At 34.5% G+C, this 18,665-nt stretch overlaps 1 protein-coding gene across 1 annotated transcript in view; it reads left to right on the top strand.

Annotated features, from left to right (window-relative positions):
• The window catches only part of TTLL7 (tubulin tyrosine ligase-like family, member 7), a 43,382-nt gene extending 26,007 nt beyond the window's left edge, over positions 1–17,375 (top strand). The window contains exons 14-20 of the mRNA XM_010006728.1: positions 1,565–1,757; positions 2,772–2,980; positions 5,814–5,948; positions 7,658–7,738; positions 12,100–12,260; positions 14,740–14,913; positions 17,255–17,375. Coding sequence (XP_010005030.1) covers positions 1,565–1,757; positions 2,772–2,980; positions 5,814–5,948; positions 7,658–7,738; positions 12,100–12,260; positions 14,740–14,913; positions 17,255–17,375 — 1,074 coding nt within the window. The remainder of the gene's footprint in view (positions 1–1,564; positions 1,758–2,771; positions 2,981–5,813; positions 5,949–7,657; positions 7,739–12,099; positions 12,261–14,739; positions 14,914–17,254) is intronic.
• Positions 17,376–18,665: the final 1,290 nt, after the last annotated feature.

Here is an 18,665-nt window from a genome sequence, read left to right as displayed (position 1 = left end):
TTCCTAGATTGAAGGAATTTTTACCTGCAGTTAAAATATTACTGACTTAGATTGAGAAACACATTCTGGAAATGTGTGGCATATTTGTAGCCTCTAGAGGGCACCTTGTCCTTACACACTGTGAGGTTTACATTGCACTCTGTGTAGGAAAAAGAACTAAGGAAAGAAAGTAACAGATACTTTAGAGGAAACGAGCAATTACTTTGATTTTTATTCTTCTGATATAAAATCAGATGTTTAATGAGTTTGATCAAAGATAAATGAGGTTAGCATAAGGGGAAAGTCAAGGTGATTAGAGCTGCTGTGCAATCAAATATCTTATTCTAAGAGGTTGGTTTGTACTCAGATCTTGCTGTTATTTGTCATGAATATTTTTTTTTTGTAATTTCTTTGGTTTTTATTTTTATTCTTCTTTGTTAATTGATATGAAGTCTTGATCAGGATCTTCATATACTTTGGTGTAGGATTTGTGAGGATCATGCACATGATAAGTGAGAATGAGATTTACCTTAAAGCCCCTGTGAGTTTTGATTGAAAATGTTTATTACACCTTGTTTAACTCAACAGGAGTGACTGATCAATATATCTCCGTGACACATACAATTTCATTATTAGCACAGCTATTTTTGAGACATCAGTAAGTACTGAGGCACCTTGACTTGTCCTTTTGACAGGTAGATAGATATCAAACAATTCTTGGAGTAGTCTGAACTAATGCCAGGGCTCTCCTCAATGGATTGTACTTCTTCACCACTTCCTTATGTGGTCTAATAGTTTGGGCTTGCCTAAACATCCTGTTGATTTTGTAGCGGAAGGTGCTTTCCTTCCTTGACTGGAATAAGAGTTTAGTTAGAGTATGTTTAGTTATAAAATATATTTTGTAGGATCAGTATCTTCAAGGCTTTGATCTATTGCTCTTCACAATAACTTGTGGTGCATTACATTATGCTAAGATAACAGGGCAATTTAAGTAAATCCTGAGAGTTCTTCTATTTCACTCTACCCAAAATATGTTAACAAATTATGATAATAATTTTAAAAAAATATGAGTTTTAATTTCAGTCCATTAGATGATTAGGAAAAAGAGGCCGTCACCATCATTTTGAATAGCTGAGAGTTACTGGAAAGAAGGAAAATGTGTAGGGGGAAAAAGTGGCTACATGAGCCTTCTTAGGATAATAGATCTAATGGAGAACATTGTATTTTTCTTGCCTGCCCGACAGAATACAATATCAATTGATTTATAATTTCAAACTATAATTCAATATGTCTGGTAGTGTAAGTCACGCTTGAAATAGAATGATTTTTTTCCCACTTATTATGTTATGCTGCTCTTCATGGGAGAAAGATGAGGATTACTATATAGCTAATTTAATTAAATATTTAAGCATTTAGTTTAAAATTCAGGACAAACTTTCAATCTGATTTGAAAGGGTTTAAAATGTACAAATGAACTGGCCTGAGTAAGGGACCTAGTGTGAAAATGAAAGTGTTTTTTTGGGTTATGAAGGAATTTATTTTATTTGGTGTTTTTTCTTTTTCTCTTCTTTTTTTTTTCCTTTAGCCCTTGTGTTCAATGCCAGAAAGTGCACAACCCTTAAGAAAAGTTAAGAACTACAGTAGTGATAGCTGTGACAGCAGTAGCAGTATGACAGAATCAGGAGAAGAAACTGAAAAGGAAGACCACAATGAAAAAAAAGAGAAGAAAGTTTCATATGATCTTGAAGAAAATAAATACAAATCTTTGGAGCGATCAGGTAAGTCAAGTGATCACTTGTCCAAGTAAGCCTGGTGTTCATGATGAATTATATAAAATGCTTCAGTATTTTAGGATGTATCAATGTTTGTATCTCAGGGTTAAACACTGCTTTGCTGGTTTCATTTTCTTTCAAACATTTTCTAAGTTAATGAAATTGTTTCTTTAGGAAAAGAAGTAAATTAATATTCTTTTGCTAAGAAATCAAAAGAGAAAATTACACCTGGGCTGTACTTGGAAGTGGTGTGAACGTTGTTCTTTCCTCCTAGATTTTTTTTTTCTTTAGCAGATTGTTATGCTTTTCCCTGTAAAAGGTAGTCTTGTTAAGTTTGAATATGCTGGAATATAGAAAGGATAAAGAAATGTATCTGGAGATGTATAGAAGGTAACATATTCCAGATGAGATCCGAACACAGATTTTTTTGGTGGTTGATCTCTTGCTTGCTGCTAAGTGGTGCATTGTCTCAAAGAGTTTACTCATGTAACTACACACACATAATGCTGCTTAGAAAATTTTATTTTTCATAGCAGCATCCTTTACTTAGCAGAACACTGAATTTAAAGAATTGTGCAGCTATGCAGGAGCAGATGAAGGATACCAGATCTGCAAATATGGGATCCATCAACCAGGTTTTCTCTCCTGCTTCCTTATCCTTACAGTCAGAAGGCCACACATAGCAACCACATACTTTTAGACCTATGGGGCATATGCAGTCTGTTATAAATCTAAAGCATATTATAGATAGAAGTAATAAATGTTCTAACAGTATGTGAAGTATGCATTATTCCAGGATCTGACACGACCGTCTGCTACGTTGTTAGTCAGCATACCTTATAGTACAACATATGTGCACACATACTGGTTGTATATGTTGTTATTTACAAAGGCTGAAAATGGGTGTTAAAAATAAGTAACTGCATCATTCATTGAATTTGTCTGCAGGTAGAATGAACTGGAAACCTTCGATTAAAAATATAAAATCTCCATCATATTCACCTCCCACATCATCTACAGGTCCAATAAGGCGTTCTGTCAGCTGCCCTCGTTCAATATCAATATTGACTGTGCAGTCACAAGCAGCTGAGCGACGGCCCTTTTCAGCCAAAGCACCTCTGCAGATCCAGCGCACAGCCTCGGTCAATAGGTCTCATTCTTTAAATCGCAGCCCATCTTCAGCCAGAGTCTCTCAGACACCCAGCTCGGGAGCTATGAACTCCTCAGGGGTGAGTTAACACAGCGATTGCTTTCAAAATGTGTTCCATTTCTCTAAAACTCAATAAATACGTTACTAGTTCTTACAATGTCAGAAAACCCGAGTTTTACTGTAGTCAATGCTATTTTGGCAGAAACTGAGGAACAGAAGATCTCTAGACCCACGTGACTGACAGTGAGCGCTAGCTGTGATGTTCCAGTACTTCTGCTGCAGATGTCACATTTTGTGAGAATGTGAATCTTGAGAGTTTTTGTGACAAGGAAACCTGCTCTCCTCAATAGTTTTTTTAAGAAACAAAGAATTTTTACTAATTTTGACTTTAAAAGTTCCTGTGATTTGTTTGGGGACTGCTAGTTCTGAAATAAGGATGTACCTACCTTCAAAATATTTACAGTAACAAAAATATATCAATATTTCAAATCCCCTGAATAATCCAAGGGTAAATGCATTGTACCAGAATAAATATTAGTAATACTTTGTATGGCTGTCCACTGTAGAAGAAGGTGTAATTCTCAGCCTACTGTACCTAATTTGCATACATGATTCCACTGCAGTAGAGCTCTACTTCCAAAGTGAGCTTTTGTTATCTTTAGGGTTTACCAGTTCAGTTACTGTCTCTGAAGTTTTCTTTGTTTGTTTGGGTTTGTTTGGGTTTTTTTTAAGGGAAGATAAAGCTTCTTTCATTTTGAAGCCTATCTCTGAGACAGACAAGCATTTAGGCTCAGGTCATCCAACTAAATAATTCATAGAATAAATAGATCAGATTCAACACTTTCAGCTGTTTAGAATTTGTGAGGCAAGTTGTAACTTCACATTGTACTGATCCACACACTTTTTCCTTTTGTGACCAGACTGTGACCCTCTTTGTTATCTCTTTCACAATCCAGGCATTTCTTCTTTTATGTTTGTGTGGTGGACCACATATCCACTTATGCCTAGGCAGTATTTGCTTCCATTGGTCCCTAACCTCATCTAGTATTTTACCTGGGTGTTGCATTGCAGTGGGTGCCAGTGCATTTCCATTTATGCCTTGGTGCCTGACCTGTATATTTCATCTGGAGTTGGGGCAGAAGAAATTGGCACTTTTAACCCATATTTGTAGCCTTTCTTTATTGTGGTAAGCTTTGATTGTGAGAAATCCTTCTGTAATGCTAATTAACTTGCTTCATAGTTTTTACTTTCTCTAATACTTTTTATCCAGTAGTATGCTCATTGTCTGTTTTGTCTGTGAGACTTAGTCTAAATGATGAAAAACGATCCTTTGAAAATTATGTGGTGACATCTTGTGCAATACTCCTTAATGTCATTTTCCATCTTTGAAGTAAGCTAATAGAATTGGAAAGACGTTAAGATTGTGTCTTCACCACAATGTGTTGAAGGTATTTTTTATCACATTAGTTATCTAAAGTTTAAAAAGTACCCTTTTATCATCAGGACATGCTCTGAGAGAGTAATGAGACAGGGCTAATATAGATTTTTCTATTCACATTAACTCTATATCAAATACAAATTACTGAAAGATTAAAAACAGTCTCTTACCATCTGACACTAAAAATGGGCTACTTACTTAAATGAACATTAGTAAGAAACCATACTCTCTTTTTCATTGGGAAAGCTCAACCACAGAAATGATCTTGATATGCAGAACAATTATGTTGGGTGATAGAGCTTAGCTCATGCATCTTAAAATAATGTGAATAAAATTACTTACAGAGCGGATATAATTTAGCACCATAGTGTGTCTATCCATAATTATTTTTCAACTAAGAATAATATACTATATATTACTGCTAGAATAAAATTAAAATTGATAAACTGTAATTCACTAAGAAGAAACCATTTATGCATGATAAAGAATTAGTTTATCTACCCTTTGGGCAAGAAAAGAGCAGTCTGTTGCCATTCTTGGAGGCTGCTGAGATCCAAATGTACTAAAGGCATGGAAGCAAAGTTTACAATAAACAGTTTACAGTTGGGAATGACAGACACATTATTATACCAGTTATAAATTAAAGTGGATTTGGAAATATTTTCTATCGTATTTCAGCCACATTATTATATATCATACAGGAAAATATTTTGTAATGCTTGAAAATTTTATCTCTTACTTATGCAAAAATTTAGAAATGCCTAAAAATTTTGCATTTCATGCCTGAAAAAAACATAAAATTAAGCTTACTTAGTCTTGCAAATGCAAAAGTAAAGAAAGAGGATCAGAAACAGTTCTCACTAGTGTCTAAGATTTAAAGAAAACCCCAAGCCCCTCCAGAGATGCTCTTGTGCAGACACTGTACAACTGTTGGTGTTGGCATAAAAAGCCCTGATATTTTAAACTAAATCTTGGACAATTGAAGGCGCTGTCAGAAACTCCACTGACCAGAGTAGGAGCAAAGTGTTCTTTCATTTTAAAGCTTCCTTAATTCTTGGCACAATGATATATAATTCACAGTTTCTGTTAAATTGTTCCAGTAAAGAACTAATAGGAAGATTTTTATTACTAATAATTTCTTTTCATTATCTTAAATTTAAATTCAATGTCAGTTATCTAAATTTCAAAATTATGTTTTAAATGGTGGGCACCATAAATATTGAATGTATATTTAATTCTGTTTCAAATAAGCATTTGAACTGTTTTTCTTGAATTTCCTGACAACTATAAGTAATGGCAATGCATTTTAGTGTACATGATGCCTGTGTGTGTAATAGTTAGATATTATGTCTATCCACTTTAATAATTTATTTTATGTACCCCTATTTAGAATTAATTTTTGTCAAGGAAAATCTTTGTAATGCGATCAAATGACATACCTGAAATTTTTCCTCTGCTTTGAACTGGTTTCTAGAGTGAGACTTTGCTGCAGCAGAAAACAAAAGAGCAAGAAGCTGCTTTGACAAAAGAGACTCTTCTCATTTTCAATGACATGAGAATGAAGTTCCCAGGTAAAACAGAAGAAGAATCAGAATTAATTATAGAAGATGTAAGTATTGATACATAAGTAAGAGAAATTACAGGCTAGACACTGTTTAGGCTACTAAAGTGAAGGAAAGTAGAAAGTTCAATTTATGATTCATGAGCTACTGTAGCCTTAAATTTTTCATAAGTCAGGATAATTCAAAAGATTTCAAAAGCTTGGAGCTTTTCATACTTTCTGACCTTAAAAGAGCAGCTCGGAACACATTTCTGTGTCTTTATAAAATATATGAGAAACAATCAGGAAGGTTAGGAAAATTCAATTTTTCATTGTGGATAAAGTTCAAACTTTTAAGTAAGCTGAGAAGAATGTTACAATTCCTTAACAGTTTGTATTTTGTCTGATATTGTTAGTACAAATCCTGACATATTTAACTTCCTCTTCAATACGTACACTAGAGAGCTTAGAGTGGTATGCTGCAAGACAAACTGGAAGTTTGCTCGTCATAAAGAACACCAGTCACACTCTTTTTGACTTTTCTTGTTTGCCAGCTTACCCTTTCTTATATTCATCATGGTCCTGAGCCCTCGTAATTTGGTGTCTAAGACTTGTGAGCTAATTCTTGATATAAGGAGCAATTAGAAAGCAACACCTAATACTCCTAAATATGGGCAGAAAATAAATGGTGTCTAGATCCTTTTTAATTATCTAGTACAAAGAAACACATCAGCTAGGAAAAGAAAAAAATGAAGATAGATGATGTTTTCTCTATCTAATAGATATGGAGTGATCTAGTCATTTAAGTTAACACCTGTATTCTGACGTAGTAAGCATACCCCACAATATGTTAAAATCAATCTAATTCATTATTCAGCCAGAAATATCCTTTGTTCTGTGAGCTTTCAAAGTGCTTACCTTGTCTCTGGTAATCTGTGCAACTACATCACAGTTCACCTGTAATGATGGTTCATTTTCGTGATTCTGGACATTTGTAACCAGCATATTTAGTTTCTCATCTTAGGATCAGAAATCAAATGCTTAATTAAATTTTCTCCTTCAGATGTGAGTGTGTGTGCATTTGTGCATATATGGGAGTGTGTATGTGTATGCACTCCATCTAGTGGTGCTTTCTCATGCAACGTTATCATGGTTAGAAATGCACTTTCTAATTGCAGAATTATTTTATAATTTTTTCTGGCCTTAAGCAGCCTCTGGTGGAAAACAGTATTTCATAATGGAAGGAAACAAGTAAGGGTGTATTAACTGTGATGCAGACCTTGTCTGCAATAGAATAGAAAGATTAAATAACAGAATGAAAACAAAAATGCACGTTCACATCTTGAGCTATTTTGGTAGCACTTAGACTTCACAAAAGAAGCATATTGCAGTTAATATATGATAATTTATAGAAGGATGTTTTCAAGGAATGTCTCTAATATCCTTTATGCAGAAAATAGGTCACTATTTAATTAGATTAACAGCTATGCATTATTGAACTTATTGCTGAGTTAAAGGAATCTGAGCTAAGTCAGTTGAGTTTTTACCTGCTTTGTGGTGCTCTCAGAATCAAAGTGGAAAAGAGGGTAGGATTAAACTGAAAGATTGCACAAATCTTTGCAAATGTTCCTCACATTTACCTGTTTCTTTTAGAGAAAAGTTATTTTCACAGAGGTCTCTTAGATGCTCACACTTTTTAGCATTAGGAATGCTCATGAATGAAATCCTAGTAGTTTTTATGTGTATTTCTTTTATCTTGTGTTTTGCAATGACTACAGATTATGGATAATTGGAAGTATCATAAGACGAAAGTGGCATCCTATTGGTTGATAAAACTGGATTCTGGAAAGCAAAGCAAAGTAAGTGGCATATATTTAATTTTCTGAAGATCATTTGAAGTAGACACATATCACTGTTTCTACTGGTGTTTGGCACTAGCTGAAAGTGGCTTAAGATGCTAAAATACTGGCTCTAATACTAACATATATATTAATTAGTTCCATTGCAGGAAATTATGTTGCTCCATATTTAGACAAACATAATTATCCTGAAATATAATTTTAAAAAACAATTTTTCAAAAATTTAGTCTTCTGAAAGAAAGCAAACTAAGTGCTGACATACCTATTTTTAACAGTCTTAGAAGTGTATTGATTCAGTAGATTTGATTGATAAGGAATAAACCACTCAGCACTTTCAGAGCATGCATATTAAAACTCCATTACAGTTAGTGATACTGCCTGTGGTTATTTGAGTCTGACCCACAGTAAAACAGATCATGTTCAGTAAATATAAACCTGTCAGGCAAAGATTATTGCAATTTTTACAATGTTCAACAAACTGGTTTAGTCTTGCAAAGGGCTAATTCATAGAATTCACACAGAACTGGTTAAGGTATGTCTCTCAGCCTTTCCCCATAGGTCATTCTCCAAAACTGTTGAAAGGAATTGATGCAGGGAGTGTGAAAAATCTGCTCTTTAAGGGACTGAGGCTGTTTACTATGCATTCTTCAATTGCCTCTCCTAAGCTCCTCTTGGCCATCTAGCTTAATTTACCTGTGTCTGGGTTTTTTTGAACTTTCTTTTCAATCTAGTCAGAATTTTCTCCTTTCAGTGCTACTTCAGAAAGTCTGCAAGAAGGGGTGGTTCTGTCTTTTATTTGGCTGACAGTCGTGTAAAACCGAGGGCATGTGTACAAAGTCAGTGGGACACAGGTTGATATGCCAGCTCATTATTAGCAAAAACTGCACAATCAAAAATGTGGATTACTTTGCTATTCCTGTGAGGACATCTTTTACAATTTAGGAGGCTTATCATTCCTGAAGCACTAGTGAGCCCTTTGTCTTTCCTTGCGCCGAAAATGGTTTACCTTTTTTTTTCAACTGCTTTTAACCTCAATCCCTTCAAGCAATCAGATACTGTTCTTAGAAGAGTAGTTTATAAAAATGGATTAACATTGTCAATGACATTGCAGCTGAGGCCTGCAAAATGCGTAAGCTTTTGTTGATTTGGGAGAAATATGGTTTATATTGCAATGGATGGGTAAAGGAGAAGTGAGCTCAAGGTGGAGGATATTTATGTAAGGAATGTGTCTCAAAGGTACCTTCTGCAACTTAGTGAAATACAAACCAGAGATTTAGTCTCCTTCATTATACTTACTGGGAAGTCCTAAAACATGAGAAGAAAACACCTGGGCAATGTACTAGATTTCACAGTGTTCACCTCTGACAGGTGTATTTTCTTAAGAATTATTCAATATGATGTAGAAAAATTAAACTCTTGCTCATATTCTTAGTGTCTAATATTCCAGTACTACCACAGAGGTACAGGAAGCATTTAGAATCAAGTTGAGAGTAAACTGATGAAATCGATACGTGCTAAAATGAAATTTAGTCTCCTAAGACTTTCAAGAAAGAGACTTTTCTATGGAAGGAGTTATGACTGCTTTGTGTTACATCACTTTACATAATTTATTTAAAAGTGTTCTGATTGTTACCAGAGGGTCTGTACATCTTGTTTTGAATATGATCTTTTATAACTTGTTCTGTTACACCTAGATCATGGGTTATGTTAAAGTAAATGATGTAAATTAAACAGAAAAATGAAGGCAAACTAGGGAAATTAACTTAGAAAAACGGGGATGTAGGTTTCATGAAGTTCCAGCTCTTGTGTAATGCCTTGTCTCTTTTTTAAAATGGATGATTGTGGCCATGTTTGCAAACTACGAACAATTAACTGGGATGTTTTCCCTTCTGGCGTATTGACAATACCAACACAGTAAAAACAGCAAGAACATTTATTTCCTGAGTACCGGGCAGTCTGCAGCTTGCTTGAAGATGCAAGGTTCAGTCCTTAGTTTTATTTGACTCCAGGTACAAAAGTAAAAGTACACAAAATCTTCTGAGAGTACTGGTAGAAATCTGTTTGGTCAATGCCCTTCCAGAACATAAGATATGCAAAAGACCCTCTATAGTTACTTCACAGCACTATTAAAGATAGTCTGACATACAAGCAGAGGATTTGTAAAAACCATTTAACTTCTCAGTAAAAAAAGAAAGTACCCTAAGACCTGTGTGTTTTTGTTATACTTGCTTAAAACAATTGTCTGCCAAGACTAAGATGCTTTGGTTTTTGGACAAGTGAGGTCTATTAAAAACAGGTAAAAGTATTGACTTATTTAAATTAAAAAATGTTAAATTTTGAAGAAATTTAGCATACGACCTTATTAACTCTGTCTCTCTGAAAAGACTATCAACAGACAAATGTTTTGGTCCACTTAGTTTACAACAAAATATAATAGTTGATCAATAATGAGCATTAATGGGTTATCCATCAAAATACCTAAGATGAAGTTTCTGAATTATACACTAAAAACTTGTAAATTTTGCTTCATGTCTGACTGATTTGAAGGAGGAGCTACCTGCTTGAATTCTGGCTGATCTCAAAACAGAAAAGGCTCCTGCAGGTAAGCAGCTGCTGTGAAGCGGATCTTGGCCACCAAAAACTTCAGGCTGATGAGCTTTCCTTTTTCTAGAATCTGCAGGTTCAGCCTAACCTTCTTCAATTCAGCAACTTATATTAAGGAACTGCCCCATAGGAGGCACATTAATGTTTGAAAACTACTGCTCAGGACAAAATAAGCATTGTGTGTCCTCAGTCATTTGTGCCTCACACAACAAATGGTAATTAAAATTGAGATATATGGGGTCACGCTTAGCGCTAATTATTGATACAGGATAATGGGAGGAAGCGAGAGAGGGGACAGTAGTGAAATGCTCACCAAAACTGAAATACTGTAGATAAAAAACTTCAACTGTAGTAATAGCTACACTCTACTATCAGATTCTGTATTGTACAGTAAATGACCAGAACGATACAAATAGTAGAGTAACTAGAATAATTTTAGTATCTCTTCCAAGAAGCTGTTTGCATTTTAAATCACCAGCACATTCCCCAGAGAAAAACAAAACAACAACAACTGACTCCACTTTGAGCTAAATATTTTAAATTAATACATTTGTTTTCCTACAAAATTGGAGCGTTCCCCAATCATTTGACATTTAGGTTTGATTGGGTAAATATCCAAATAAGAAAGAAAGCAAACCCAAATTTATTTAATCAGAAGAGACTGTGCTTCACAGAATGAAAGAGTACAGGGTACAAATCAGGATACAGTAGTTACTTTAACAGAGTGTGGTCTAAAGTGCAAAGCATGCAGTCATATGATGTGGAGATGTGCACACCTCTACCTGTACCAGGAACAGATCCTGTACTCCCACACCTTAGCGTGAAACTACAGACTGTCCCAGAGTGCCCTGGACCCTCCACTCCTACCAGACTGCTCAGCTTCAGATATTCCACAAAACAGGGGAAAAATGAACTAGTAAAGACCTAGGTTTTTAAAAGCAGGAAAGATGAATGCCACTTTCCATGTCCAAATTCAGTGGGATTTGCAAATGTGCATCAGAGAGGACTCTGAGTTGGATGCTTAGAAGTGTGTGTGTGCACTGAGTAGCCGAGAGTCACTGAGTAAAACTGTCTGTGCTATACTGAATGCAGATTAACCTTTTGTTCAACCACATCTTTATGCATGTGCATTTAAATGTAGTTTGTATATAATAAAACTGTTGCATTTCTATAAACATTGCTATTTAAAATCTCTTACTGGTTATTTTCTTACTTACTGATTTCACTACACTATTTCCTGCATGAATGATAAACTGAAATTATTTGATCTAGAAAAACACTTGAGATTGAACAGATATTAAACCAAAAGCAGCTTGTAGCTTTTCAGGACATTTTAGTTCTTTATAAAACAAATGACATTTAAAAAGGGAGAAGGAAAAGAAGACATAATTTTTGAGTACATCATATTTGGTTTGTTAATTATGTTGCTTCTAGTCTGTAATTGTGTCCGTTTTGTTTCTTTTTTAATTCTTTTTGTCATTTAAATGAGCTAGTATTGACTAGACTGAAAAAAGTAGAAATGAACTTTTCTGTAATAAAGATTAAATATTTTAATTTTGTTTTGCAAAATGCTATTGACAGAAAAGCATATCATGAAAGTTTGATGCTGAATGCACAGAAATGAAACATAGGCATATGTGGGAATTGATAGCTATGCAGTCATCTGTGCATGTACATGTGCAGTGAATCAGTGAACAGCTGCTTTCAGGTTTTCCAATATGCCTTTGCTTTGGTTTGATGGAATATTCTTTCCTAGGTTTTGGATATAGTCAAGACAAGTGTTCGTGCAGTTCTACAGCGTGTCTGGAAGGCTCCAGACATTGAAAATTTACATCTCTATCGTCTCTTTAACCGTGTATTTAATCGCTTGCTTTGGAGCCATGGTCAAGGTCTGTGGAGCTGTTTCTGTAATTCAGGGTAAGCCTGTTTTTTCTTATATGAGTTTTCTTCATTGCTTCACAATGACAGTCAATGCTGGCATGCTTTTCTTCACATATTCATTCAAGAGAATGCTGTAATACACTGAACTTGGTTTTAAAGCCATATAGATATATTAGGATTAGAAATCTAATTTTCAAGGCCAACCATTTAAGTAATGGAATCAGACATTCATTAATGTATTTACAAATATATATAATGTAAGGAAAAAAAACCTAATTTCATAAATATCTGAGCTTTAGCTCGACTCTTTCATTGGATGGGACCAGACCACTGTGTCAAATATGGATTTATCATCAACAGGAGACATTGGCATATCTATCTGAGCTGAAGAATTACAAGGGAAGAATTCAGTCACAAGTGCTGCTGACATCTCATGCCAAATGCAATGTCAGTTCTATGATTTACAAATAATGAGTTTGAATTTGTGTGCTTGACTGCATTTGCTGTTTCCTGCAGTTGTGGGGGTTAAGTACATGCAGAAAAGGAAGTGTCCACACTGAGATAAGCAGATGTTTTTGCTTTGGGTAGCAAATAAAAACTTTCTGTGTGTGTGTGTGGATATTTGCCATAGTTATAACAGGCCATGTATTATTATTAACTGATAAAATCGCTTACAGCTGTAGGAAAATGATCACAGACCTCAAAGCCCAGAACTTGGGGATATTAGCAGGAGAGTTTCTTCCACAAGATTCTGGAGATTTATGGATTAAACTAGGATATATTTATGTGTAACACTGTGAATCTGTTGAACTAATGTAATACTTAAGAGTTCATCTTGCTGCTCTCTCCCAACCACCATGTGACTTCATGAGGAAAGAATGAAGACAGTTGATTAAATTCTGTGTAAAAATAGATGTGGAAAGTTCCCATACAGGAAATGATGAGAGAAAAATATATGAAAAAATATTACTTCTTCAAGTAGTAGGATTATTCTGTTTATCAGACGAAACAGTTTTGATGCTTTATAAACAGTATTTCTTAAATAGTTCATAGAATCATGCAATCATAGTATCATCATGGTTGGAAAGGACCTTGAAGATCAAGTCCGACCATAACCTAGACCCACCTACCATAACCTAATCTACCCATTTAGTGCTTATATTGTTCAGTATATATTATATTATCAGTAAATTATATTGATAATTAATGAGAAATGCTTGCATCACTTGAAGATTGTGTGCAGAGGAAATTCTGTAGGACTGAATAGTTTCAGCTGGAAAATACTACCTTGACTGAGGAGCTAGGCTTAAAAATCAGTTACTAAACATACAGTTTATTTTTAGTCATTACTTTTCATAATTCCATCCTAATACTGCATAATTTAAAAAAACATCTCACTAGGCAGAAGTAAGCTTGCTGGTTTTTTGATGTCGTTTTACAGACAAACTTCCTGTACCAGGGATGTGAAATCCACTGCTTATTTCAATGGAGAAGGCTGAATAATCCTGGATATTATGTTGAAGCCAGATGCAGCAATTTTTCCTCGCTCTATTAAGTGCTTCTTTCATAAATAAACAAAAGACCACAAGCTTACAAGCCATCTGTGGTACTGGACAATGTTTTGACCAAAAAAAAAAGTCTTCATAGGCCCCATGTTGCCTTTAAAACAGATGTAATGATCTATAATCTGGTCAGAATTTTGCACAAGCAGAGTGTTGAGGTATACACATGTTGAGGTATACACAAGGAACTGTTGTCATCTTCTGTGGTAAAACATACCTGGTTTACATGGGTATGGTAGGGTTTGGTTTTTCTTTAGAAAGAGAAATGTTTTTTTAAGAAAACTAAAGCACAATAGTCTGCATTTCAAAAAGGAATGCTTCTGTAGATACACTTTGCAAGTTGCACTTATAGAAGACCAGCCCCATATGGCCAGATGGAACACTAAGTAATATTTGAATGACTAAACTGAGACACTGTCTTTGTGTGGTTATTTGGATAAGGCAGCAGAACACATACTAATCACCTGTAAATTAACTTCATATTTGTTTCTTAGTATCATGTGCTTAAATTAGAAGAAGAGTACTATTATGCTGTGTAGACATTTAGAGATAATTTATTATTCTTATTAATTCCTTTCTTATCACATTACATTCTCATTCAACTAATAGCCTGTTAAAAATAAGGTTTTTTTGTTGTTCCTCTTGTAAGGCACATACAATTATGTGTCAGTAAATCTTTACATGCTAAACCTAAGTAATGGCCTTGTAAACTCTTAAGGGAACAAATTAAGTGAAAAATGGCTGTGGATATTTCCCATATGAAGATTAACTTCTTGTATTTTGAACTCAGCATCTGCCAGCGTTTGTGTTAAATAGTGTAGACCTTCCCTGTAAACAAGCAAGGTCATGCTTTTAATCTTGTTTCTCTATTGTTAAATTGGATAGAAACCAGTGAAGCTCTCAGATTCCAATTTGTGACAGAAAACATGAAGTCATGTCTTTTTCCATAACAGGAGCTCTTGGGAAACCATATTCAATAAAAGCACAGAGGTGGTGACTCCTGAGCAACTCCAGTGTTGCCAACGAATAGTACAACTTTGTAAACACTGCCTGTTGGTGGTTTACAAATATTCATCAGACTCAAGAGGTTCCCTGACTGGGATAATCCCCCACTGGGATGATACAAGGTACACATTTCAATATTCTCTTCCTACATTTTAAGTATAAAGAATAATATTGGAACAGGTTTCTGTCTGTGATGCTACCACTACACTTCTCTTCAAGCCTAGTTCACTATGTATTTTTTAAAAAGTACAACAAAACTCCCCACAATTCCCCTGATCCTGAGTTTCTATTGTTTCAATCTCTCCAGCCCACTAGGAAGTGCTACAAAGAAGAATAGATACACACATTATGTGTTAAACTACACTTACTAAAACTTGGTTGCCAACTGCTCCGCTGCAGCAAAGGCTTTCCATAAAGTGAACTGAAAATTTCCTTTCTTCCCCTTCTCAGATCCCTCAAAGTCACTGATTCCAGATTTGCATTCCTAGAGGTATCCTAACATGTATGATACTTCTGGCCTCACATTCGCAGTGGGATGCTATAGGGGCACAGCTCCAGCCAGAGGTCAGGTAAGTGCCATCTGATTTACTGTATTGCACAGTTTTGCAAAGTTGATTTCCAAAACCTACAGATTGAAAGTTTTGATATTTCATCTTACAGAGCATAAATACATTTTCAAACCTTGCAAAACAGCATCATATAGTAAAAAAGTTATTTGGCACTTACCTGATTCTCCATTGGCTGGTTTAGTTCTCCAACCAAATGCAATAGGGATTTTAATGTTGTCAGTACAGGGATTACTGAAAATGCTCCAATTCTGGGAGTCAACAGTCTGCAATTTAATAGATGTAGGTAGAAAATTAAATGTAAGTTCCATATTACTTAGGTCCCAAATTCTATCCATAATGGCAATTTGAATTATTATGTATATAAACTTACACATGTTTGACATTATTTCATAGAAAGGCTTTATGATTTAAATATTCTGTGAAAAGCAAACCTTTGATATATCATCTGTTAAATGACTTAATTGCTTACTTGCTATATCTCTGACTAGCTCTTTGTTAGACGGAATGCATTTGTTATTGTCATATGGATCTTAAGGCACACTAACATAGCAAAAGTAGAATTACATTAGCCACAAAACAAATCATATTCAATATTACATCTGATGAACCATAGCAGGAGTATGGTAAAGTCATCTGGATTAGCTAAGAGTAGAAAATCCTCAACCTTGAAGTTTTTATTGCTTTTACTGTTAATACTGCAGAAAATTTTTCATCACAACCAACCACAAACTATTCAAACCAATTGGATTACTCTAATGTACTGACTAACAGACTTGTGTTTGGAAAGCAGTGAAAGGGATGGTCCAATTGAGCTTTGTCATCTCCAGTTTCTGTGTTCCTCTGGATGCTGAATTGAAGTTTATTTATGAATTTCACAGGCTGGAGAAATATAAGCCCTCTATATCTGAAATATCAGTATTTCTTCAGCAATGGAGTGTCATGACAACTTTGATTAAAGTTACAGTTTTTATATTAATTGCCACACGTTTTACTGTGGATACATCAATATGTTAGTTAACCATGATATTCTGAATTTTTAAAATGAAGGATACGAATGGAAAGAAATGCTTTTGCCTGTTGTGCCAAATAATTGTAAGGTAATGAACTATTTTTCTATAAATGGGAGACCTACAATACTATATAATCTAGGTTTCTGTTAATGATATAAGAATCTGTGCTACTAACAATAACAGTTTTCTTGACTCGCTGAATTTGTGTGACGTGCAAGAAGATATTAAGAGTATAATTTAATAAATGTACAAGAAGTCAATTTTTTCAGTACTTTACAAAATCTGATTTGAATAACTTTTTTTCTGAGCACAACAATTTTTTTTTTTTTTTTGTGAAACTAAAATAGTGGTAGATGTCACTTGCTAGGTTATAGCAACATTGTTTTTTACTCTACAGGAGGAGTGATTTTTAGAGAATTAGAGCTGGAAACCCAAGGTGAAAAATTCTGTTTTTTCCCTAATCAACTTTTTTTTAGAATGGAACTTTTTGTAAGCTGGTTAACTGAAATTGTTTTTACCCAGTTTAAATCAAATAAGTAGTATTATAATAACAGATAACAATGGGTGAAGTATTAATTTTTCATAATAGTGTCACACAGGATGCCACTGATGCCACTGATTTTTGCTTTAAACAGAAAGGACTGGAAAGATGGGTGATCCTCATACAACATACTGAAATTTTGTCAAGAGTTTCTCTTTGAGTTTAGATCTGTTTTCTGAGTTAGCTGGTGCTTAATACCCCTTATGTTTTATAAATAGTATTTGTCGTACATAATTTCCTGCATAAAACTATTTTAAAGTATGACACTTGAACAATTAATTATTTTTCTCTTGGATGTCACTGTAGCCTGTAAACTCTGCTATATTTTTCATATCCTTTCTAGGTATTTATTGCCAGGACCTTCACTGTTCATCGTGAAGTCATCCTCCTCCAACCTTAGCTGCAGTTCATCTGGAACGTCTCGCCGTAACACTTCGTTCACACACAGATACAGTCACTTGTGAAGCAAAAGTAAAATCTTTGTAAATAATGGCATTCCATATTTTTCAAGTGAAGATTTGTGATGCAGCTAAATATAAGCACTGTTACATATATACTTTCATATTATGATAACATCTAGCTGAAAAACCTGTTGTAAAAGCATAGCTTTTCTGAAAACATAATAAATCTTGTTGTTTACACACATGTGAAAGTGTAGATCTTGCTAGGTTTATAAGTAACCCTTCTCTACTAGAAATGTTATTTTTGCTGCAGAATATATAAAATAGAATTGATCTTGAAGATTCTATTACAGTGTTATATTATTTTGTAAGTACAATACTTTGACTTGAATATTATTTATTGTAAAGTATTCTATTTATTGTCTCAAATGCAATTGATTCTTTAAAAGGGAAGATGATTAAAAAACTTGTAGAACAGTAAAACGGCAACAGTCAAAAAAAAACACCTGATCATTTCTTTGACATGTTTAAAATACTCCCCAAAACTCTATTAGCCAAACCTAAATGTTTTTACTTCTCCTCTGAAATTACAAAATCTATCTAATGCTGCTGTTTTTCTTAAAATACATGGTATAGTATCCTTTAGCCAAAGTGAAGGTATCTGGTACACAAACAGTAGAAGTATCAGTTTAGACATTCAGTTTCTAATTAGATCCTTCTAATAAAATGGAAGTCAGTGTTTGTTACCAGATTTTCATTCACATGACCAATGTCCTGTGCCTTTAGGTTTCATTTGAGAGCAAGCAGTCACCTCCACCTCACACAAGCATGCATAGTGCCTAGTTTTTCTGTTTTACAGCACAGGTGGTAAACTGGACATTTTTAGGAAATACTGCAGCTGTAATGTATTATTTCAATCTTAAACTAATTGGTTTATTCTAGTTTTTAGCATACAATACAGTAGCTACTGTAGAATGTATCCTTGGAATGGACAGTATTTTCGAGATTGTTGGCACCTTTAAATGTTGGAAATCTTATTTTGTTAGAAAGCTCTCATTCAGATTCAGCTTCCTGGGCCTGACTGAAGGGTACAAAAAGAAAACGAGCCAAAGCAGGAACCTACTATTAACAGGACTGGTACCCTGAAAATATAATTCAGGTTTTGCTACGTATACCCATTCATCCCACTCACCATTGTGCCATGTGAGCCTTATTCATTATAGAAATAATTATTAAAAAATAAATCAGTTAATTTAGATTTAGAAATTAATTAACTTTTTAAATGAGTAGTGAACAGAGTAGGTATTTACCAAAGACTTGTTTATTTACCAGTCATGTAACCCTGAAACATTT

Source organism: Chaetura pelagica, unplaced genomic scaffold (genome assembly GCF_000747805.2).
Source record: "Chaetura pelagica isolate M959 unplaced genomic scaffold, ChaPel_1.0 scaffold69, whole genome shotgun sequence".
Classification (NCBI taxonomy): Eukaryota; Metazoa; Chordata; class Aves; order Apodiformes; family Apodidae; genus Chaetura; species Chaetura pelagica.
This window is presented reverse-complemented; position numbering and strand designations above follow the sequence as displayed.